This window comes from Hylobates moloch, unplaced genomic scaffold (genome assembly GCF_009828535.3).
Source record: "Hylobates moloch isolate HMO894 unplaced genomic scaffold, HMol_V3 SCAFFOLD_13, whole genome shotgun sequence".
Classification (NCBI taxonomy): domain Eukaryota; kingdom Metazoa; phylum Chordata; class Mammalia; order Primates; family Hylobatidae; genus Hylobates; species Hylobates moloch.
Window position 1 is genome coordinate 67,713,380 of NW_026652288.1, and position 25,940 is coordinate 67,739,319.

The window sequence follows — 25,940 nt, forward strand, 5'->3', positions numbered from 1 at the left end:
TACTTATGATTTTATAGTAACTTCTTTTTTTTTGAGATGAGCTCTCACTATGTTGCCCAGGCTGGTCTCAAATTTGTGGGCTCAGGGGATCTCTTGCCTCAGCCTCCCAAAGTGCTAAGATTACTAAACATGTATGATTTATCTCCATTATTTCAGTCCACACTATGTTCATTGGTAGGATGGTCTGGATGGTATATATTCAAGGAAGGTACTAGAATGAAGTGCTTAGGACAGAGTACAGAGGTAGTGCACCGCCATTCCTGGCTTATAGCAACTTAGTTTCTCCATTTTTAAAATTTTTTGGAAGGTAAATATATCCATTTCTTATTGTTTCATAGATTTTGTGAAATGGAGAAGACTAGATTTATCTTTGAAAAGTTAAAGGCCACATTTTTCACCAGTATTTCATTATACTTATTAATCTCTATATACAGTGGGAACACATGGGAGTTTTCTTCTTTTCAATTGTAAATTCCTAATGCGTGGACTGGTAAAGCCTAGTAGTAATTTTGATTTTATTTGTTATTAGATACTTGTAAAGGTGCTTTACTGAAGATACAATGTGCCTTGAGTCCTCTAAGTTCATTTCCTAAGATTTCAGTACAAGTAAAAATAAAATATAAAACTTGGATTCTTAAATCATTAAATTTAACCAGGAAGGTATTATGACAGAAGCCTGATACTCTTTGTTTGATATTCTATGTTTTAGTATTATCCTAGCAGTTTGTAGATTTTTAAACTTGAATCTGGAAATGTTAATGCTAATATTATTAAAATAATTGAAACTCTTTAAGCTTTTAAACTTTCTCAAATGTCTCAACCTCTCGTATTGATAGTACATTCTGGTGAATTCATTACTTGTTCTAAATGTCTGATCAAATGATATGGAAAATGCATTGTGTGAAAAACCAATGATACATTCAAGTGGGTGGTTTGCATTATATTTTTTTTTCATAATTTGCTGATTTTATTCTTTTCTAAGATGATGTTTCCTGCTTTTGTTTTTCTAGGGCCGTTGCTCCAGGGAGAACTGCAAATATCTTCATCCACCCCCACATTTAAAAACGCAGTTGGAGATAAATGGACGCAATAACTTGATTCAGCAGAAGAACATGGCCATGTTGGCCCAGCAAATGCAACTAGCCAATGCCATGATGCCTGGTGCCCCATTACAACCCGTGGTAAGCATGTTTTCAGTCTTCACTCATTAAGTTTGTAATTCAAAGTGCTCAGTTTTAGTACTATAGTGATTATTGCACTGGATCAAATGAACACAGGCAACAATTTCAGTTGCCTTACCATTTTCTAGCAAAATTAAGTATCAGTCAAATGCTGCAACAATTTGTATTTTGTGTAGGTACTCATTTTCTGGCTAAATCATGTGGACATTTACATTATAGCATTTTTTTTTCCTCTAAATTTTTCTTCAAAATAAATCCCAAGACTGGCAGGTGTTAAAATGGTCTGTGTACAGTGATCATCTAACTCACCAGTATAGTCAATATACATTTTCAGCCACCTTTAGAGGTAATAATGATATTTAAAATTGGAATGTATAGTCTTTAATTTTGAGAATAGTTCTCCCTTTCCTCCCTCCTTGAAAAGAATGTGTATAGTTCTTTTTCTTGAAAAGGCACCTTTCTTATTCTTCTATAATTTAAGTTGAAATTATTTCATAGCTAAAAATGCTAGGAAAATTCCGACAGTAGTAAATCAATATCATAGACTTGGAAGTCTCATTAAAGAATTAATCAGGGGAGGCTGAAACTCTGAGGGCTTAAAGAGCTAAAGTTGAAAAACTGGGTGGTCATAGATATTTAATGTTTGCTGAGCTGTATATGTGGGTGACTCTTGCTTCGAAACACACATTTCTATTTAACTGTTTGGATTTCTGGAGTATGTGTGTAATAAATGACTAATAATCTCTATTCATATTTATTCATCAAAATATGAAAGATTATTTAAGAATTAGTGTTAGGTTGAAAAAGGTGCTTTGATGTTAATTGTGATATAGTAAGTCTACATTTCAATTTAAATGCATGTTGAAATTTGCAATGATCAGAATATATCTGCCAGTAATTTATGTCACTAGCTTATATGCAGTATTGTGTGTGAAGACCCATGTTTTTCTGCTATGCTAACTGTAGCATGTGTGCTGTTTTTTTTCTGAATACATTCTAAAACCTGAACTCAATGTAATTATTATTCTATTTTAGAACTTAATGCAACAATCATTCCAAGAAAGAGTGGGGGGTTGCATTTCAAGGTGGGAGGATCTCCACATTACATGGGCAGTGATATCAGTTATCAGTTCTATACAGTTGAAGTGAGAGGATATAATTAATTATGCATCTGTTTTAACCTGATCTGGTTTTCTCCCCCATTATTGTGGGCTCAGTTAGAAATGTGATAGCTTAAAGTTATTTTTGTGACATCTACTAATTTCACATGGCTGTATCGGGATAGCAGGAAGATTTCAATTTGGTTAAAAAAAATTAGCTATAATCATTCTCTAACAGAACATGTAGGACAAAAGTCTCATTTGCACTTGGCTCTCACATACAGTTTCAAAGATCTGACAAGTCTTTAGGTTGGCTACCACCTTAGCTGCTCTAAGGCCTATCCCTGATGTGAAGATACTTTGTTCTACTTAAACATTTAAAGCATGCCTACCACCAGGCTGTACCCTCTCTGTGACCGGGAGCACCTTTGAGATCAGCAAGTGTGGTTCCCAGATGGAAGAGAACACTGGCCACCACATTTCCTGACCTAATCCTTGAGTCTGACTCTGAAGGCCATTCTAGGGTGTCGTATGTGCAATCCTGGGACAAACTGTAAGCAATATTTATGCTCTTTGAAATACTAGTAACAAATATATTGTTCATGAAATCACTAAATCACAGATTTCTGAAACCAGAACAATCATCACATTTTCTGATGCTTTTGTTAGAAAATTCTCTGCTTAGACAAATTATTTTTATTAGTTGTGAGCATATTCAGGCTTTATGTTAATTTTTCCTCATATGACTAGATTTGAATGTGGAATTACCCTTCTACTAAAGGTATCCTGAGATCATTGTCTAAAAATACACTTTATTCAGAGTGATGACTTTGTAATAAGTACAGAAATCATTTTAATTATTCAATTTTAAGGCATTTGGGACTTTAATGACTGTAGAGAAAGCTTTAGTACAGGAAATTTGTCTTCAAAACCTCACCTGAGACTTCTTTATCCTTTTTGAAGTCAGCCCTGTTTTGATGAGGGTAATGACATGGAGATTCAGAAATGAATGGAATGGTCACAATCAACTGCTTACTGGGAGTTTAATGTGGGCCTTACAAATAGGGATTGTAACAGGACTAGAAGAAGCCAGGTGACTAATGTGGAAAAGGGTTGCCACTCAAAGAGAATGGCCACTACTACAGATGAGTGTTTGAAGACATGGCATTAACTTGGATCCAACCCAGGTAGTGGTCATATCAAAGAAGATAAATACTGTGAGCAGTTCTATACCATCAGGAGTATTCAGAGTATCTGAGCAGTGACAAGACTTTAATCAAGTAGGTGACAGCATCTAACTTCTCTAGGGCCAGTTTAGCTCCCAAACCTTGGAGGAACAGGAAGGAGAGAGGGAGAAAGCAAGGTCTAAGCAAACTTGGAAGCATCTAGTATTATGTCTGGCATATAGCAGAGATCAATAATTACTTGATGAGTGAAAGAACAAATGAAGGAAGGAGTTTCCGAAACACCAGAAAAACAGGCAGAGATTCTTGGTAGTTTACCTGCTCCATAGTTCAAAGGAATCATAACCAGCACCCAGAACACAAGCCCAGTTACAGAGGCTGCAACATGGAATGGGGCATAGAAGTGGACACATTAGCAGATTATTAGCAAAGGCAGCTAGAGGCTTGATGGCTACAAGAAATATGCCACTAAGCTTGGGTTATTATGCAACCAAGTTTGAGTTCTCATTTTCTCATAAATTGTGAGTGACGAGGTCTATACATTTAATATCTTCAGAGCACAACACTGGGCTAACTTGGGGAATGCAGGGATCTGTAGGAAGGTTTCCCATTTTTATACACTTTGTGAGCTCCTATTGAAATGTACCAAGCCAAGAATCAGAAACCGGACTTAAAATTTTTGAGACAAATACAATACATTGGGGCATTTACTGCACTTGGCACTTTTTGTATATTAAATCCTCACAAACCATCCTGTAAAGTAGTAATGTTACCCTAAATTTAGAGATAGAGTGAGAAGTTCAGAAGGGTTAAGAAGTTTGCTCAGGTTACACAGCTAGTGAGTAGCAAGGCCAGGATTTTAACCACCTTGTTCTGCTTTTGGCATTCATGATGTGGCAGCACCTAATTGGAGACACATCATTGGCCAACTCAGGGTCCTTGGTTGATTCATTAAGATCTCTAACCTAGCTGGGTGTGGTGGCTCACAGGAGGCTGAGGCAGGAGGGTCACTTGAGGCCAGGAGTTCAAGACCAACCTGGGCAACATAGCAAGACACCAACTTAACTCAGGAAGCTAAGGCAGGAGAATCACTTGAGCCCAGGAGGTTGAGGCTGCAGTGAGTTATGATCAAACCACTGCACTCCAATGTGGGTGGCAGAATAAGACCCTGTCTCTAAAAAAACAACAACAAAAAAGAGATCTTTGACCTTCTTCAACAAATAGTGAAAAGTTTGAAATATATTACCTACAAGGTCTTAACGACTTTTTTTTTTTTTTTTTGAGACGGAATCTCACTCTGTCACCCAGGCTGGAGTGCAGTGGCGCGATCTCGGCTCACTGCAAGCCCCACCTCCCGAGTTCACGCCGTTCTCCTGCCCCAGCCTCCCGAGTACCTGGGACTACAGGCGCCCACCACCATGCCCGACTAATTTTTTATAGTTTTAGTAGAGACGGGGTTTCACCGTGTTAGCTAGGATGGTCTTGATCTCCTGACCTTGTGATCTGCCTGCCACAGCCTTAGAGTGCTGGGATTACAGGTGTGAGCCATCGCGCCCGGCCAACAATCTTATAATGTAAACATAATCTCATTTCATAAGATGAGAAAATAAGTAATAGAAAATGAATGATTTAATCTGTGTCCACACAGATTAATAAAACTAATATTATCAATTATAGAATAATTGACATTCTTCTGTCATTCCTACACCACTAATAAAAGGCAAAATGATCTTTTTTTTTAATCATATGTTCTTTGAGGACAAATGGAAGGCGTATAGTGTTTAATTATTGAAATTTAAAAAAATAAAACTTCTGGAATTGCCCGGGCAAGATGGCCAAATAGAAGCAACTCCAGTCTGCAGCTCCCAGCAAGATCAATACAGAAGGCAGGTGATTTCTGAATTTCCAACTGAGGTACCCAGTTCATCTCACTGGGACTGGTTAGACAGTTGGTGCAGCCCACAGAGGGTAAGCAGAAGCATGGTAGGGTGTCAGCTCACCCGGGAAGTGCAAGGGGTCAGGGAACTCCTTTCCCTAGCCAAGGGAAGCCATGAGGGACCCTGCTGTGAGGGATGGTGCTATCCAGCCCAGATACTACGCTTTTCCCACGGTCTTCGCAAACCACAGACTAGCAGATTCCCTCGGGTGCCTACACCACCAGGGCCCTGGCTTTCAAGCACAAAACTGGGCGGCCATTTGGGCAGACACTGAGCTAGCTGCAGGAGTTTTGTTTGTTTGTTTGTTTGTTTTCATACTCTAGTGGCTCCTGGAACACCAGCGAGACAGAACCATTCACTCCCCTGGAAAGAGGGCTGAAGCCAGGGAGCCAAGTGGTCTTGCTCAGTGGATCCCACCCCCATGGAGCCCAACAAGCTAATATCCTGCTGGCTCGAAATTCTTGCTGCCAGCACAGCAGTCAACCTGAGACTGTCGAGCTTGGTAGTGGGAGGGACATCCACCATAATTGAGGCTTGAGTAGGTGGTTTCCCCTCACGGTGTAAACAAAGCTGTCAGGAAGTTTGAACTGGGTGCAGAAACCACCTCAGCGCAGCAAAGCTGCTGTAGCCAGGCTGCCTCTCTAGATTCTTTCTCTCTGGGCAGGGCATCTCTGAAAGAAAGGCAGTAGCCCTAGTTAGGGGCTTATAGATAAAACTCCCATCTCTCTGGGACAGAGCACCTGGAGGAAGGGGCAGCTGTGGGCGCAGCTTCAGCAGACTTAAACATTTATTTCTGCCTGCCAGCTCTGAAGAGAGCAGCAGATCTCCTACCTAGCACAGCGCTTGAACTCTGCTAAGGGACAGACTGCCTCCTCAAGTGGGTCCCTGACCCCTGTGCCTCCTGACTGGGAGACACCTCCCAGCAGGGATCGAAAGACACTTCATATAGGAAAGCTCCAGTTGGCACCTGGTGGATGCCCCTCTGGGATGAAGCTTCCAGAGGAAGGAAGAGGCAGCAATCATTGCTGTTCTGCAGCCTCTGCTAGTGATACCCAGGCAAACAGGGTCTGGAGTGGACCTCCAGCAAACTCCAGCAGACCTGCAGCAGAGGGGCCTAACTGTTAGAAGGAAAACTAACAAACAGAAAGCAATAGCATGAACATCAACAAAAAGGATGCCTATGCAAAAACCTTATCGAAGGTCACCAACATCAAAGACCAAAGGTAGGTAATCTACTTAGATGAGGAAAAACCAGCTCAAAAAGGCTGAAAATTCCAAAAACTAGATTGCCTCTTCTCCTACAAAGGATCACAACTCCTCGCCAGCAAGGGAACAAAACTGGATGGAAAATGAGTTTGACGAATTGACAGAAGTAGGCTTCAGAAGGTGCGTAATAACAAACTCCTCTGAGCTAAAGGAACATGTTTTAACCCAATGCAAGGAAGTTAAGAATCTTGATAAAAGATTACAGGAACTGCTAACTAGAATAACCAGTTTAGAGAAGAGCATAAATGACCTGATGGAGGTGAAAAACATAGCATGAGAAGTTCGTGAAGCATACACAGGTATCAGTAGCTGAATCGATCAAGTGGAAGAAAGGATATCAGAGACTGAGGATCAACTTAATGAAATAAAGCGTGAAGACAAGATTAGAGAAAAAAGAATGCAAAGGAATGAATAAAGCCTCCAAGAAATATGGGACTGTGTGTAAAGACCAAACCTACGTTTGATTGGTGTACCTCAAAGTGATGGGGAGAATGGAACCAAGTTGGAAAACACACTTCAGGATATTAGCCAGGAGAACTTCCCCAACCTAGCAAGATAGGCTGTTTGGGCAGACACTGAGCTATCTGCAGGAGATTTTTTTCGTACCCCAGTGGTGCCCCGAATGCCATTGAGACAGAACACTCCCCTGGAAAGCCAGCTGAAGCCAGGGAGCCGAGTGGTCTTGCTCAGTGGATCCCGCCCCCATGGAGCCCAACAAGCTAAGATCCACTGGCTTCAAATTCTCGCTGCCAGCCTAGCAGTCTGAAGTCAACCTGGGACTAAGGAGCTTGGTTGGGGGAAGGCATTTGCCATTAATGAGGCTTGAAGAGGCGGTTTTCCCCAAACAGTGTAAACAAAGCCACTGGGAAGTTTAAACTGGGTGCAGAAAATTCACATTCAGGAAATACAGAGAACAACACAAATATACTTCTCGAGAAGAGCAACCCCAAGACATATAATCGTCAGATTCACCAAGGTTTAAATGAAGGAAACAATGTTAAGGGCAGCCAGAAAGAAAGGTCAGGTTACCCACAAAGGGACTAACAGCAGATTTCTCTGCAGAAACCCTACAAGCCAGAAGAGAGTGGGGGCCAATATTCAACATTCTTAAAAGAATTTTCAACCCAGAATTTCATAGCCAGACAAACTACACTTCATAAGTCAAGGAGAAATAAAATTCTTTACAGACAAGTAAATGCTGAGGGATTTTGTCACCACCAGGCCTGCCTTACAAGAACTCCTGAAGGAAGCACTGAATATGGAAAGGAAAAACTGGTACCAACCACTAAAAAAAAATACCAACATGTAAACACAGTTGACATACGAAGAAACTGCATCAACTAATGGGCAAAATAACCAGCTAGCATCATAATGACTGGATCAAATTCTCACATAACAATATTAACCTTAAATGTAAACAGGCTAAATCCCTCAATTAAAAGACACAGACTGGCAAATTGGATAAAGAGTCAAGACCCATTGGTGTGCTGTATTCAGGATACCCATCCTACATGCAAAGACACACATAGTGTCAAAATAAAGGGAGGGAGGAATATTTACCAAGCAAATGGAAAGCAAAAAAAAAAAAAGCAGGGGTTGCAATACTAGTCTCTGATAAAACAGACTTTAAACCAACCAAGATCAAAAAAGACAAAGAAGGGCATTACATGATGGTAAAGGGATCAATGCAACAAGAAGAGCTAACTATCCTAAATAGATATGCACCCAATACAGAAGCACCCAATTCATAAAGCAAGTTCTTACAGACCGACAAAGAGACTTAGACTCCCACACAATAATAATGGGAGATTTTAACACTCCACTGTCAATACAATGAGGCAGAAAATTAACAAGGATATTCAGGAATCGAACTCAGCTCTGGACCAAGCAGACTTAATAGACATCTACAGGACTCTCCACCCCAAATCAACAGAATATACATTCTTCTTAGCACCACATAGCACTTATTCTAACATCGACCACATAATTGGAAGTAAAACACTCCTCAAAAGGTGCAAAAGAACAGATATCATAAACAGTCTCTCAGACCGCAGTGCAATCAAATTAGAACTCAGGATTAAGAAACTCACTCAAAACCACACAACCACATGGAAACTGAACAACCTGCTCCTGAATGACTACTAGGTAAATAATGAAATTAAGGCAGAAATAAATCAGTTCTTTGAAACCAGTGAGAACAAAGACACAATGTACCAGAATCTCTGGGACACAGCTAAAGCAGTGTTTACAGGGAAGTTTGTAGCACTAAATGTCCACATGAGAAAGCAGGAAAGATATAAAATCGACACCCTAACATCACAATTAAAAACAACGAGAAAAGCAAAAGCAAACAAATTCGAAAGCTAGCAGAAGATAAGAAATAAGTAGGATCAGAGCAGAGCTGAAGGATAGAGATACAAAAAACCCTTCAAAAAATCAATGAATCCAGGAGCTGGTTTTTTGAGAAGATTCACAAATTAGATGGATCACTAGCCAGACTAGTAAGAGAAGAATCAAATAGACACAATATAAATGACAAAAGGGATATCACCACTGATCCCACAGAAATACAAACTACAAGCAGAGAATACTATAAACACCTCTATGCAAATAAACCAGAAAATCTAAAAGAAATGGATAAATTCCTGGACATGTACAGCCTCCCAAGACTAAACCAGAAAGAAGTCAAATCCCCGAATAGACCAATAACAAGTTCTGAAATTGAAGCAGTAATTAAGAGCCTATCAACCAATAAAAGCCCAGGACCAGATGGATTCACAGCCAAATTCTACCAGAGGTACAAAGAGGAGCTGGTACCATTCCTTCTGAAACTATTCCAAACAATAGGAAAAGAGGGACTCCTCCATCACTCATTTTATGAGGCCAGCATCGTCCTGATACCAAAAGCTGGTGGAGACACAAGAAAAAAAGAAAATTTCAGGCCAATATCCCTAGTGAATATCGATGCAAAAATCCTTAATAAAATACTGGCAAACCGAATCCAGAGTACATTAAAAAGCTTATCCACCACGATCAAGTCGGTTTCATCCCTGGGATGCAAGGCTGGTTCAGCATACAGAAATCAATAAACATAATCCATCACATAAACAGAACCAATGACAAAAACCACATGATTATCTCAATAGATGCAGAAAAGACTTGTAATAAAATTCGACATCCCTTCATGCTAAAAATAATAAACTAGGTATTGATGGAATGTATCTCAAAATGATAAGAGCTATTTATGACAAACCCATAGCCAATATCATACTGAATGGGCAAAAGCTGGAAGCATTCCCTTTGAAAACTGGCACAAGACAAGGATTCCCTCCCTTACCACTCCTATTCAACATAGTATTGGAAGTTCTGGCCAGGGCAATCAGGCAAGAGAAAGAAATAGATGATATTCAGGTAGGAAGAGAGGAAGTCAAATTGTTTCTGTTTGCAGATGACATGATTGTATATTTACAAAACCCCATCATCTCAGCCCCAAAACTCCTTAAGCTGATAAGCTACTTCAGCAAAGTCTCAGGATACAAAATCAATGTGCAAAAATCACAAGCATCCCTGTACACCAATAATAGACAAACAGAGAGCCAAATCATGAGTGAACTCCCATTCACAATTGCTACAAAGAGAATAAATTACCTAGGAATATAATTTACGAGGGATATGAAGGACCTCTTCGGGGAGAACAACAAACCACTGCTCAAGGAAATAAGAGAGGACACAAGCAAATGGAAAAACATGCCATGCACATGGATAGAAAGAATCAATATCGTGAAAATGGCCATACTGTCCAAAGTAATTTATAGATTCAATGGTATTCCCATCAAGCTACCATAGACTTTCTTCACAGAATTAGGGGGAAAAAAAAAACTACTTTAAATTTCATATGGAACCAAAAAAGAGCCTGTATAGCCAAGACAATCCTAAGCAAAAAGAACAAAGCTGGAGGCATCACACTACCTGACTTCGTACTACAAGGCTACAGTAACCAAAACAGCATAGTACTGGTACCAAAACAGATATATAGACCATTGGAACAGAACAGAGGCCTCAGAAATCACACCACACATCTACCACCATCTGATCTTCGACAAACCTGACAAAAGCAATGGGGAAAGGATTCTGTATTTAATACATGGTGTTGGGAAAACTGGCTAGCCATATGCAGAAAACTGAAACTGGACCCCTTCCTTGCACGTTATACAAAAATTAACTCAAGATGGATTAAAGACTTAAATGTAAGACCCAAAACCATAAAAAGAAGAAGACCAAGGCAATACCATTCAGAACATAGGCATGGGCAAAGACTTCATGACTAAAACACCAAAAGCAATGGCAACAAAAGCCAAAATTGACAAATGGGATCTAATTAAACTAAAGAGCTTCTGCATGGCAAAAGAAACTATCATCAGAGTGAACAGGCAACCTACAGAATGGGAGAAGATTTTTGCAATCATCCATCTGACCAAAGGCTAATATCCAGAATCTACAAAGAACTTAAACAAATTTACAAGAAAAAAAAAACCCATCAACAAGTGGGCAAAGGATATAAAAAGACAATTCTCAAAAGAAGACATTTATGCGGCCAACAAATGTATGAAAAAAAGCTCATCATCAGGGTCATTAGAAATGCAAATGAGGGTCTGGGCGTGGTTGCTCACGCCTGTAATCCCAGCACTTTGGGAGGCCAGGGCAGCCGAGATCTAGACCATCCTGGTTAACACAGTGAAACCTTGTCTCTACTAAAGATACAAAAAATTAGCTGGGCGTGGTGGCACACATCTGTAGTCCCAGCTATTCAGGAGGCTGAGGCAAGAGAATCGCTTGAACCTGGGAGGCGGAGTTTGCAGTGACCGGAGATCACGCCACTGCACTCCAGCCCGGGTAACAGAGAGAAGCTCCGTCTCAGAAAAAAAAAAAAAAAAAGAGAGAGAGAGAAATGCAAATCAAAACCACAATGAGATAGCATCTCAGGCCAGTTAGAATGGCAATCATTAGAAAGGGAACAACAGATGCTGATGAGGATGTGGAGAAATGAATGCTTTTACACTGTTGGTGGGAGTGTAAATTAGTTCAACCATGTGGAAGACAGTATGGCAATTCCTGAAGGATCTAGAACTAGAAATAACCATTTGACCCAGCAATCCCATTACTGGGTATATACTCAAAGTTTCATAAATCATTCTACTATAAAGACACATGCACACGTATGTTTATTGCAGCACAATTCACAATAGCAAAGACTTGGAACCAACCCAGATGTCCATCAATGATAGACTGGATAAAGAAAATGTGGCACATATACACCATGGAATACTATGCAGCCATAAGAAATATGAGTTCATGTCCTTTGCCAGGGACATGGATGAAGCTGGAAACCATCATTCTCAGCAAACTAACAACAGGAACAGAAAACCAAACACCTCATGTTCTCACTCATAAGTGGGAGTTGAGCAATGAGAACATATGGGCACAGGGAGGGGAACATCACACACTGGGGCCTCCTGGGGGTTGCGGGGGCAAGGTGGGGGATAGCATTAGGAGAAATACCTAATGTAGATGACGGGTTGATGACTGCAGCAAACCACCATGTCCATGTCACGTGTATACTGTGTAACAAACCTGCACGTTCTGCACATGTATCCCAGAATTTAAAGTATAATAAAAATAAAAAATAATCAAAAAAATAAACAAAACTTCTGGATTCTTTTTCTGAATTATTATTTTTGCTTTGTCACATACTGTCTGGTGCAAATTTTATCTAATGAAAAATTGGTACATAATTTAACCAGAAATAGGCTGTATATCGTGGCTTACAACCTGGAGACCTCTGATAGATTTCTTTAGTGCATCCCAGCCAAGTGTCCTTCAGAAATTCTGTTGTTTCCAGGCTCTCTTCATTGCCCTCAAAGAGCTCTACATAAGCAGTGGTTATAAAGAGCTTTGCATGGTCTCTGGAGTTTCTCTAGTAATGGTCTCATGTGCCTTTACCTGTGATCCCAAAGTTAACCTTGGCTATCCATAATTTGTGATGGCAGCTATTCTTTGGGTACACAAATTAGCTATCTCAAGGTACATAATTTGTGTAGAAATCCTGTGCATTACATGAATTTTGAAATAGCCTAGAAATAGAGAAATTCAGTTTCTGATTTTAGCTAATGTCTTGAGAGCTTCTTTGCTGCCTTTGTCAGCTAGATAGACTTTGCTGTCACGTCATGTTCCAAGCATTTGTTGCCATTCAGATGCAGAATGCTTTGAAGTCATCATTTGTCATACTTCCAGGAACACCTAGAATTCTTAAATAGTTTTTTGGTTCTTTACTTTCCACTTTATCCAAGTAATGGTTGAGATAAGGCACTTTATCCCAGAGTGTTTCTGGTAAAAGGTTTCCATGTCAGTTTCTCTGAGTAGTCTTTCATCCATCCTGCTGTTCTTACTGCCTGTTTCCATGAAGGAGCCTGTGAATCCTCAAGCAGCCTGAGAGAATGGGCCCTGGATTTTAGGAACTAGGCCATGCCTGGTTGATAGCTTTCTACTAGGAAAGCCAGAGTGTTCTTTATTTAAATGTTTGTTATTTCAGTAAAACTGTATTGAAGGATAAAGTGAAACTAAGAATAAAGGAGGTACTCATTGATTTATCCAGTCACAAGTCAGTCTAGGAGCAAAGTTGTAACAGTATATCTCTTATTTTATTCATCATTTGCTACCCTTTTTTTTTTAAAGATAGAGGGTCTTGCTTTGTCACCCAGGCTAGAATGCAGTGGTGCAGTCATAGCATACTGTAAGTTCACACTTCTGGGGTCAAGTGATTCTCCTGCCTCAGCCTCACAAAGTGCTGGGTTCATAGGCCAGACCCACTGTGCCTGGCCCTGCTTTCTTAGAAAAGAAGAACTTTATAATATGAATTTGTTGATAACTCCTGTTAGCTTTTGGCACTGTTTATATTCAAAATAGTTCACTGAGACTAGTTACAGGGTTATGCCTACCCAGAAACATGCTTTCATATACCTTCATTATGTGTGCTTTTTTTAAAAAAAATTGTTTTTAAATATGAAAAAAAATTTAAAAATAAAAATTTTAAAAATTTTAAAAAATTTAAAAAATTTAAAAAATTTTAAAATATTTTATTGCTTTATATATATACATAAAATCTAGAAAAATATGACAAAATTTGTGATCTGTGAATTTCAGCTGATATTGATTACATATTATTTGTTACATATACTCCCTCCATTTTTTTTTTAAATCTCAAACATTGCAAAACAGTGTTCACATGGTGTTTTAAGATAAGTATCAGCCCCTGTGATATTTGCAACATTACAGCATGGTAACTACATTACTGAAACTTAGAAAGCTTAATATAAAAAATTGCAAAACAAAAGGAAAAAATAAACTTTGGACAGGTATATTAGAGATAGTAATTATTGAATTTTGAGGTAAAGAAAGACACAATCACTTTTATTTCACGTTCAAGTATATATTCTAAAGAATATTTAATGTATTTGCTTGTTTCTATGGCAGAGAAAAGCAGCAAATCCATTAGTATGTATGTTAAGTAAATGTTTGTAGAAGTTCTGTATAGATGCTAAACACAGCATATACATAACATGAACAAGACATAAGGCAAAAGTCTGCCCTCTAGGAGCCTCCAGTCTTGTCAGACTAGAGAAGATATTCAGGTAAACACTGGCAGTGGTATATGCTGCATTGGAGTAATTACGAGTTCGTGGGAACAGAGGGTAAGAAAAACCCCTTCATAGTTAGAGATGTAGATGGATCAAGAGAAACTTACCTAAAGAGTAATTCTTGAAGTCCTAATTCTTGAAGCACAACTGGGAATTAAACAGATTGGCTAGGCACGGGTAGCATTCAGTGTGGAGGATAAACCATGTTTAAAAGAAAAGATCCATAAGGGAACATGTATCCTTAAAGACCTTACTTAGAATCAGAAAAATGTACCTGTATCTGTAGAAAACCACATAGTGTGTGGAACTAGAATCACCTAGGAGCTTTCAAAAAATACTGCCACTTACCAGAGATTCTGACGAGTGAGGAGTGGCCAGGGCATTCACGGTTTAAAAGTCCTCCAGGTGATTTTAATGGACACCTGGTTCATTGTGTGAAAACCACTTTATCAGAACCACTTGGAATCAGACACACCTGTGGTCACATCCTAGGCCTTCGATTCACTCATTTGTGTCTATAGACACATAATCTTTGTGAGCCTTTTTCCTTATCTGCAAAAATGGGGCTAATCCCCACTTGAGAAGGCTGCAATTCACTCATTCATTCATTCATTCACTCAAGTACTAATTCAACAAGTATTTATTGAGCGCCTACTGTGTGCCAGGCATTGTTCCAGGCTCGGGAGATTTAGTAGGGAACTAAACAGATCTCTTCTGATCTGTACCCCTCAAAAAACAGAAAAGAAAAGAAAATTACCAAGGGAATTTATACTCTACTGTTACAAGGATTAAATACAATAAATAGCACAGATAAAGCACTCAGCATGATGCTAACACACAATAAATAAGGAATTAGTACTAATAATCATGTTTGCATAGTTAACTGGGGTCATAATATGAAATTAACACTTTGATTTATAATGAAGCCTGATTACCTTAATGGAATCAATGTCTGATTTAAAACAAACAAGTGATTAACCCATAAACAGCACCAGAATTAGTAAGTTTGTACTTTTTCTCTGGTGAGGATGTTCATTGGCAAAAGGCAATTATAAACCAAACTTTCTTATGTCTTTCGGGAACAGAGATACTTACAAATCATTATCACAAGAATATAGTCAGTATCGAATATACCAATTACATAGTTATATGTTATCCCTCAGAGAAAACAGGATGCCACTTGATAACAACATTGCATTAATATCTGTCTTTGAGATTCTGCTGAACCCCCTGCAGGATAGCTTTTGGAATAGAAAACTGGCAGTAGTGCAGGTCAAGTGCTTTCCTAATCTGATTTTTCTGATTAGGGCACTCTCTGATGGGGCTAGCAGTGACCCATCTTCAACACGGCACTCTTTGAAGAAACAATATAACTAAATTGATGTAACAAATTTACAAAAATTTAAAATAAATGAATGTTTTGTGTGTGTGTGTGTGTGTGTGTGTGTGTGTGTGTGTGTGTGTGTCTTTTGGAATCAAGTTTCAAAGTATAAAGCTATTGTTATTGATTGTCTGCCTGTTCAGCAAATAGCTCTACTTATCGAAAGAGGGAACAATTTGAGATAATGCTTGCTGAATAGTTGATGTTTCACATTTTTAAAAGCTCCTACCGACTTTACTTGGGGACAGTGCCCTAAAATTGTTCAGATTTGAATTTGCTCTGCTGAATTAAAGTGAAAGATCAATTCTCTTGATGACTCTGTAGAAACAACTCAGGAAAGATTATTGCCAGTTATTAAAAGCAGTATTTTTACATAATAAAAGTATTATTCTGCCTGTAATGTGCAACAGCTGCATCATGTGCATTTTTGGATTTCCAGTGTATTTTCTTTGACGAGATTTAAGAGAGCTGAGTTTTATTAGCCTGTGGTCTCATTTTATTAAAATAAAAATTGCTTTTTCTTCCAAAAACATTTTTAAACTTGACCTTTGCTTTTAAATAATTATAGTAGATTATGTACAGTAATATAAACATCTCAATAACTTTCTGAAGTATACATTAAAAATGCACTATCTGGAAATACATGTTTATTCACAGTAAAAGAATGCAAAGAGGAATGATAATGAATAGCTTCTGTTGTCCATTTGCTAAACTAGTCTGTTAGTCCCCTGACATAGACTCTTTAGTCTTCTATGCTAAATTTCTTATAATTCTTAAATGACTAATATAGAAATTAGGGCGCTGGTCTGGCTGGATTTTCATATGCAATTTGACAATGTGTAACAAAGTACAAGTTTAACCTGAATATCCTTGTATAGAAATCCAAGTTCAACATATATTCACTATACAATCAATCCTTGTCCTGCTGCCACCTGGGCAGAGAGTGGACAGTGGCACAGCATTAAGTCAGCTGCGGCTCAGGGAAGTGTTGGTGGACAGAGACTGCCCTAGGCCCTAGTTTCTGACAGCTTGTTGATTGTTAAGATTTGGAATGCACAGATAGTTCTTGCTGTCTGCAGGTTGCTGCTTTGTGCTGGGAGGGGTTGGGGATTAGAGATGCTACTTGAGGCCACTTCATCAGGCAAGAGCCATTAACCTGGCAGAGCAGCTAAACATGGCATTCAAACCAACATGTTCAGAGGCATAATTATTTTAAGTTGAAATGGTGTAATCTATATTGTGTTGTTTCTTCTCAATGAATCACATTAGGTATTACATACTCTGCTTTTTCATATTTTTGTTAGTAAAAATGTATAGCTAAATGCAGAGTTTGTTTCCCAAGCAATTTTTGAGGTCAACAGAAGAGTTCCCTAAGAGAGGCCTTCTTAACATTGACAGTATTGACTTTTGGGGCTGGATAATTCTTTGTTGCAAGGGGCTGTCTTGTATGTTGTAGGACACTTAGCAGCATCCCTGGCTTCCATCCATTGAATACAATAGTTCCCCTCCAGCTGTGACAACCAAAAATGTCTTTAGACATTGCCAGGTGTCTCCTGAGAGGCAAAATAACTCAGTTGAAAACCACTGCCCTAAGAAAAAAGGAATACTTGAAATTCATTTTATTTTTCTAAATATAGAATCAGGGCCAGAGTGAGTAGAGGATATATTTTATTTTTTAACATATTTCTTTTGTACTATAAGAATTACATTTGTAATATATATCTTATATTGCAAAAAGTTTTACTACAGAGCTGTCTTGAATACTACATATATTCAGGTATCATGTAACTTCTTATTCCTGTCAGATGGCAGAATTAGTTATTAATACATTCTAATGTCTCTTTTATTCTAAAAAATGTTCTATAATTCTGTTCATTACTGCTGAGTAAAGAAAATAAATTGTTAAATATTACCTTAAAGAACAGCATCCGTTTTGCCTACAAGCTTTTGTGTTTCAGAAACAAACATTATTACACGAAGCATTAAACTTCAAGAATTAGAATTGAGACTGTATTAGAAGTTAAAAATGTACTATGAATAAGGTATGAAATTGTGTTCTGTTATACTTTAAACACTAGAAAAACAAATTGTTAGATTTCAGGTAAATTAATGCTGTTCAAGAACAAATATATTTTACGATATGCAAGTTTGCATATCAACAAATAGAAACAAGTTTGCATGTCAACAAATAGAAAGTTTGCATATCAACAAATAGAAAGTTTGCATATCAACAAATAGAAACAAATAGAAAAGTTTGCATATCAACAAATAGAAACATCCTTATATATCCATGAAAGCATTTCTGGAAGAAATTCTGTCTTGTAGCAGTTTATTCAGTGCTGCCATATGTATTTCCTTGACCAATCATGTAGCATTTCTTTAGTAGCAGTTCTACTTCAGACTTCACATTTCAGACTTGTTTTCCCCAGTCAGGTGTGATAGGCTAGTGGAACACTTATAATTTCCCCCAGAAAAATCAGCATCAAGTAAATATACCAAACACTTTATCTTATGTGCTCAAAAGGCAAGGTGTCATCATCACCTTTCACATACCCCATGAGATTTACAGCTTACATTGACTGTGAAACTCTTTTATCCCCTGGGAGTTCTACTTTATTTATTCCAGATAATAGGACACTTGCAACCTATTAACAGTTGTAAACAGGTCTTTCAAGTACATCTGACATAGCAATTACAAAATGTATTTCTTAGACAAATATCTAGAATTAAATCAGGACAAAGAGGAAGATTAGATGACCACAAGAAGTTTCTGCATAGTTTATCTATTTTTCAAAAAAAAAAATACAAGTATTATAGACCCTAAGCTACAAAATTCCAGTGAATAATTTAATGGATATTTTACTTACTATATTTTAGAAAAACATTGATTTGATGAATGTTTAATAAAACAGCCTTACCCTAAATGATAGTAAATGAACACAGGATTAAAGGGAAGAAGGGAAGGAAAGAAGAATGGATAGATGGATGGAGGACAAATGTATAATTAAGAATATCAACTTTGAGCTGAGACCTGCATGTTAAATTTTGCTTTTATTTTATTTTTCAGCCAATGTTTTCAGTTGCACCAAGCTTAGCCACCAATGCATCAGCAGCCTTTAATCCCTATCTGGGACCTGTTTCTCCAAGCCTGGTCCCGGCAGAGATCTTGCCGACTGCACCAATGTTGGTTACAGGGAATCCGGGTGTCCCTGTACCTGCAGCTGCTGCAGCTGCTGCACAGAAATTAATGCGAACAGACAGACTTGAGGTAGGAATGACTAGTTTGTGTCTTTATATACTACATTCTAATTCTCAAAGTATGTTTTTTTTGTTTGTTTGTGTGTTTCCGTGGCCAAAAAGTTGTAAAAATATTAAAACAGAGATTTTGGCCTAGAGTTTGGAACATTTTCCTAGAGTATAGATAATGCTATATTTGATTAATGTAATGTTTATAAAGGCTACAACATCCATGTTTAGAATAGTGGATAAGAGGTCGGACGCTAAAGTCAGATTGCCTGGTTACATCACTGTACCTCAATTTTCTCATCTTTAAAACAGCGCTTACCTCAAAGAGTTAGGGGAATATCTGGCACATAGAAAATGCCTCCTGAATGTTTGTTATTGTTGTTGTTGCAGCTATCAAGAATAACAAATGTTATCAATCCCCTAAAAATTGTTCTCATAAAGATGAACAAATATTAGTGTCTATAAAACATTTTACAATTTATTATTGCAAGTTTCCTCATAAGCTGTACAATATTTTGGTTGAAGTAGAAAGAAAACTTTGTTTATGAAGTGTGCTCTCATAAAAGTTTTTTGCATAATTCTCTAAGGTCTAGAGTAAAGGATAGTCAGATGCGTGGGGTCTGCTGTTGGTACATGAAAAAGATACTAAGTTTTAAATCTTATTTCAAAGTGGTTGTTCAGAATTTCAGCATGACTATGAATTAATGAATTTGGTAAACTATAGATGTAGAGAAAAAGTGACAGCATCAAATGTACATTGAAGGTACAAACCTGTCATTGAACCCACCTAAAGAACAAAATGACCTTTTCCTCTTTTCCCTGGTGAGGATGTGGCGATATATTTTTTTAACTTACATTTTAGGTTCAGGGGTACATGTGCAGGTTTTTCTATAGGTAAACTTAATATCATGAGGGTTTGGTGTAGAGATTATTTCATCACCCAGATAATAAGTGCAATACCCAATAGGTATTTTTTCTGATCCTCTCCCCCCTCCCACCATCCACCCTCAAATAGGCCCTAACATCTGTTGTTTCCCTCTTTGTGTCCATGAGGTCTCATCATTTAGCCCCCACTTTCAAGTGAGAACATGTGGTTATGTGGTTTCCTGTTTCTGTATTAGTTTGCTTAGGATAATGGCCTCCAGCTCAATCTATGTTGCTGCAAAGGACGTGATCTCATTCTTTTTTATGTCTGCATAGTATTCCATGGTGTATATGTACCACATTTTCTTTATCCAGGCTACCATTGATGGGCACTTAGGTTGATTCCATGTTTTTGCTATTGTGAATAGTGCTGCAGTGAATATACACGTGTATGTCTTTATGGTAGAATGATTTATATTCCTTTGGGTACATACCCAGTAATGGGATTACTAGGTCGAATGATATTTCTGTTTTTAGGTCTTTGAGGAATTGCCACACTGTGTTCCACAATGGTTGAATTAATTTGCCCTCCTACCAGCAGTGTCTAATTGTTTCTTTTTCTTCGCAACCTTGTCAACATTCATTATTTTTTGACTTTTTAAATAATAGACATTTTAACTGGTGTGAGATGTATCTAGTGGTTTTGATTTGCATTTCTCTAATGATTAGTGATAAGGGGCATTTTTCATATGCTTGTTGGCCACATGTATATCTTTCTTTGAAAAGCATCTGTTTATGTCCTTCACCCACTTTGTAATAGGCTTGTTTTTTGCTCGTAATTTAAGTTCCTTACAGATTCTAGATATTAGACCTTTGTGGGATGCATAGTTTGTAAATAATTTTCTCCCATTCTGTAGGCTGTTTACTCTGTTGATAGTTTCTTTTGCTGTGTAGAAGCTCTTTAGTTTAATTAGATACCATTTTTCCATTTTTGTTTTTGTTGCGATTGCTTTTGGCATGTTTGTCATGAAATCTTTGCCAGGTCCTATGTCAAGAATGGTACTTCCTAGGTTATCTTCCAGGGTTTTTATAGTCTTGGGTTTTACATTTAAGGCTTTAATCCATCTTGAGTTGATTTTTGTATATAGTATAAGGAAGGGGTCCAGTTTCAATCTTCTGTGTATGGCTAGCCAGTTATCCTAGCACCAATTATTGAATAGGGAGTCCTTTCCTCATTGCTTGTTATTGTCAACTTTGTTGGAGATCAAATGGTTGTAGGTGTGCTGCATTATTTCTGGGCTCTCTGTTTGTTCTATTGGTCTATGTGTCTTTTTTATACCAGTACCATGCTGTTTGGGTTACTGTAGCTTTGTAGTATAGTTTGAGTCAGGTAATGTGATGCCTCCAGCTTTGTTATTTTTGCTTAAGATTGCATTGGCTATCCAGGCTCTTTTTTTATTCCATATGAATTTTTAAATAGTTTTTTTTTCTAATTCTGTGAAGAATGTCATTGGTAGTTGGACAGGAATAACATTGAATGTATAGCTTGCTTTGAGCAGTATGGCCATTTTAATGTTACTGATTCTTCCTATCCATGAGCATGGAATGTTTTTCAATTTGTTATGTGTCATCCATGATTTCTTTGAGGAGTGTTTTGTCATTCTCATTTTAGGGAGCTTTCACCTCCCTGCTTAATTGTTATTCCTAAGTATTTTATTCTTTTTGTGGCAATTGTGAATGGGAATGTACTCCTGATTTGGCTCTCGGCTTGGATGTTGTTGGTTTATAGGAATCCTACTGATTTTTATACATTGATTTTGTGTCCTGCAACTTTGCTGAAGTTGTTTATCAGATCAAGGAGCTTTTGGGCCGAGACTATGGGATTTTCTAAATAAAGAAACAAGTTGTCTGCAAACAGGGATAATTTGACTTCCTCTCTTCCTATTTGGATGCCTTTTATTTCCTCCTCCTGAGGATGAGGCAATACTTAGTGCTGATAAATTTTACTGAGAAAGTGGCAAACTCAGGCTGTTGTGTGAACATAATTGATTCTAATACTTTGTCAGTTTAGCAGGCATTTAGTTAATAAGCTGATTTATTATTTATTAACTTTTGTTGCATATATTACAAAGGCTGTCAGATTTTAGCATGTTGACAATCATATACCAGACACATGCTCAAAAGGTTTAATGTTCAAAACAATCTTATGAGGAAGATACTATTATTAATTCACTTTTACAGGGAGATGATTTTAGGAGAAGAGATGTGAAGCAACTCTTTCTTGCTAGGGAGATACACCTGATACACCTGGATTTTTGAGTGATTTGTCATTACACAACTGTACTTGCTTATTAATTAACTAATGCTGTTTGCAGATGGATTAAGAGGAAACTTAAAAATTTTTATGGCTGCATACTATTCCATGGTGTATATGTGCCACATTTTCTTAATCCAGTCTATCATTGTTGGACATTTGGGTTGGTTCCAAGTCTTTGCTATTGTGAATAGTGCCACAGTAAACATACGTGTGCATGTGTCTTTATAGCAGCATGATTTGTAGTCCTTTGGGTATATACCCAGTAATGGGATGGCTGGGTCAAATGGTATTTCTAGTTCTAGATCCCTGAGGAATCGCCACACTGACTTCCACAATGGTTGAACTAGTTTACAGTCCCACCAACAGTGTAAAAGTGTTCCTATTTCTCCACATCCTCTCCAGCACCTGTTGTTTCCTGACTTTTTAATGATCGCCATTCTAACTGGTTTGAGATGGTATCTCATTGTGGTTTTGATTTGCATTTCTCTAATGGCCAGTGATGAGCATTTTTTCATGTGTTTTTTGGCTGCATAAATGTCTTCTTTTGGGAAGTGTCTGGTCATGTCCTTTGGCCACTCTTTGATGGGGTTGTTTGTTTTTTTTCTTGTAAATTTGTTTGAGTTCATTGTAGATTCTGGATATTAGCCCTTTGTCAGATGAGTAGGTTGCGAAAATTTTCTCCCATTTTGTAGGTTGCCTGTTCACTCTAATGGTAGTTTCTCCATGGATGAAACTGGAAACCATCATTCTCAGTAAACTATCGCAAGGACAAAAAACCAAACACCGCATGTTCTCACTCATAGGTGGGAATTGAACAATGAGAATACACGGACACAGGAAGGGGAACATCACACTCCGGTGACTGTTGTGGGGTGGGGGGAGGGGGGAGGGACAGCATTAGGAGATATACCTAATGCTAAATGACGAGTTAATGGGTTCAGCACACCAACATGACACATGGATACATATGTAACAAACCTGCACATTGTGCACATGTACCCTAAAACTTAAAGTATAATAATAAAAAAAAATTTTTTAATATCTGAAATTATTGGATCCTCAGCATGTGAAGCAGTTTTGTTCCCCCAACCTTTCTAAAGCAAATCCTGAGTTCTTAATGCATAATTGTTGATTGATTAGTGGGATCCAAATAAGCAGTCTGAGATGAACTTTAATGAATTATTAACATGATATTCAAAAAGCTGGTTATAAGTCTTCTAAACCAATCCTCCCACATTCACAATTTTAGGTAGTTTGTTACTGGTTATATTTTGTAGTGCTTAATTGAAATGAAGACTTTTGTCTTTGAGTTTTTTCTTTTTGTGAGGAGTTACTTAGTGTATTATGTCTGTTTTCTTTTGCTGTAGTTAGTACAAACGGCTACGACTGCATCAACTGTCATTTCCCTTTTATCTGAATCCCGCTTATCTAAATGCTTGATTGTAGTGCAGCTTCTTATGTTATTCTTGTTAACAAGATCTGATCCAGTGTCACAGTTACAACCTGTTAGGATACTGCAGTGTGAAGCTCAGAGGTGCATCTTTCTGCTCTGTGCTTGTGATTTTAGACAATCCTATCTGCAGGTTATTTCCTCGCATGCTAATTGCATTACGTATTGAAGTCTAAAAGACATGGCAATAAATGCACACACTTATTTATTAATTGACCAAATGTTTGGTCATTTGGCATTTAAATGTATACTCTACTTCTTCCTTGTGAAATTCTGAAGCATATTTTTGAATGTTGAGTTCCTTCTGAGGTGAAAAATTTTTGGAATCAGTTAAACTATTGGCCAGTTCTTCTTGTCACTTCTCTTTTTACTGCAACTTGTTAGACAATAAAGAAATTTAAAATACCATAGATTGTCAGCCTTCTGGTTCTTACATAATTGCTTAAAACTGACATCTTTACAGCACCCATTGTGATACTACAGGAAAAAAATGTTAAATTGGAAAACAGGAATTCAAGAATTACTGCATGTGATGTTGCTAATTAGGTGAGGCAGCTTGGATCGGGATGCTCTTATTCTCTGGGCTTCATATTCCTCACATGTAAAATTAGGGGTTGCACCAGATAATCTCTAAGGTCACTTCCAGTTAGAACATTCTAGGGACATTTAGGTCATTTCCTTGTTTTTAACACCAGCCACAAGCTACTGAAACATATATTTTAAAAAATTATATACATATATCTATATCTATATCTATAAGCATATATTACATATATCACATATACCCACAACATGAGATTTATATCAATATTCATATTATCCTTTCTTTACTGGCTATCTTTTAAAAGACTTTGTTGCCAAGTACTTTCTGTACTTCAAAATTCATACTTTTTTTTTTTTTTTTGACACGAAGTCTCACTCTGTTGCCCAGGCTGGAGTGCAGTGGCGCAATCTCAGCTCACTGCAACCTCCACCTCCCAGGTTCAAGGAATTCTTCTGCCTCAGCTTCCTGAGTAGCTGAGATTACAGATGTGTGCCGCCATGCCCGGCTAATTTTTGTATTTTCAGTGGAGATGGGGTTTCACCATGTTTGCCAGGCTGGTCTCAGCAATTTCTTTCCATGATTATGTTAAGAAATTATTCAAATCTGTAGATTCTAGGAAAGACTGAGTTTTTTAGCCATACCCCTGCTTTACTACAAAAACTTAGTAATTGGAGAAATCATTGTTTGACTTATTTTCAAGATGCGCAGTAATTTTTTATGGTGCAAAAAGAATTAATGAATGCATTCATTCTCTCATTTACTGAACAATATTCAGTAGAAAACTGTTGAAAATATTTCAAGTAGAAGATGTGAGGAATGTCTTTGAAATGCTTTAATTCCTGTCTTATCAAAATGACAAGAAAAGATCCACATGAGAATAGTGCCCAAACTCATAACTGATGCCCAGTAACTTGTTACATCAACAGATAAATGAGTCAGTCAACCAGTTGCTCAGGTAATTAAACACAGAAAGATACATCCCCTTATTCAGGGCTCAGGGTAATCCCACAGAGGTACTAAAATATAAAAAATGTTTATCATGTGTTAACATTCTCCTTGGAAACATGTTTGCATTTTGAGCACTTCAGCTATAAAATATGGCATCTTGATTATGCACCTAGACCTAAAGGAGTGGTTTTCATACTTTAATGAGATTAGAATCACTTGGGGTGATGTTAAAAATGTAGGACCTCATCCCCAAAGACTGATTCAGTAGATCTGCAGTGGGGTTTGGTAATATTTTTCACAGATCTGCCGTGTGATTCTAAATGCAAATAGTTATAAACACATGCACTAAAAGATACTAGCATCTCTTATTTAGGCTTCAACTTTTCATCGTTTACTTAATGTATTTGTAAATGATATGGTTTTTTGTGAACCTTAATTAAAAATCTGTCTCCTCCGATAAGTTGGTAAGAACACTGTGCATGGCATAGTGAAATACTTTAGGTAAACAATGATGACTGTTAAGGTAATTCATATTACATAGGCGTAATCAAATAAAAACCAGGGGACACGTATTTCAGACACTGATGAAAACATTAGATTGACATTTGGTTAGCTGCACCATTTTTACATCAGCAGTCTATATGAGAAAAACATGAGTATTCCAGGAAAGGTGGGCAAACGACTTGGTTTCTGATAGTTTCAGTTCGCATTTGCTTGTATTAAAATAAATTATTCTTGGCTGAAAGTTTTATTCTGTGAGGTAATCATTACACGAGTTTCTAATTTGGGCCACTAATTGTTGTATGTTTCCATTACTTACACAGAAGA

General features: G+C 37.6%; 1 protein-coding gene across 27 annotated transcripts in view; it reads left to right on the plus strand.

Annotated features, from left to right (window-relative positions):
- Positions 1–25,940, plus strand: part of MBNL1 (muscleblind like splicing regulator 1) — a 219,744-nt gene that overhangs the window by 167,091 nt on the left and 26,713 nt on the right. For 21 of the 27 annotated variants that reach the window (XM_032173875.2, XM_032173882.2, XM_032173876.2 and 18 more), the window contains 2 exons: positions 1,011–1,181; positions 18,811–19,011. In XM_032173875.2, the coding sequence (XP_032029766.1) occupies positions 1,011–1,181; positions 18,811–19,011 (372 nt within the window). The remainder of the gene's footprint in view (positions 1–1,010; positions 1,182–18,810; positions 19,012–25,940) is intronic. The other 6 variants (XM_058426390.1, XM_032173890.2, XM_032173892.2 and 3 more) reach the window with 1 other exon arrangement.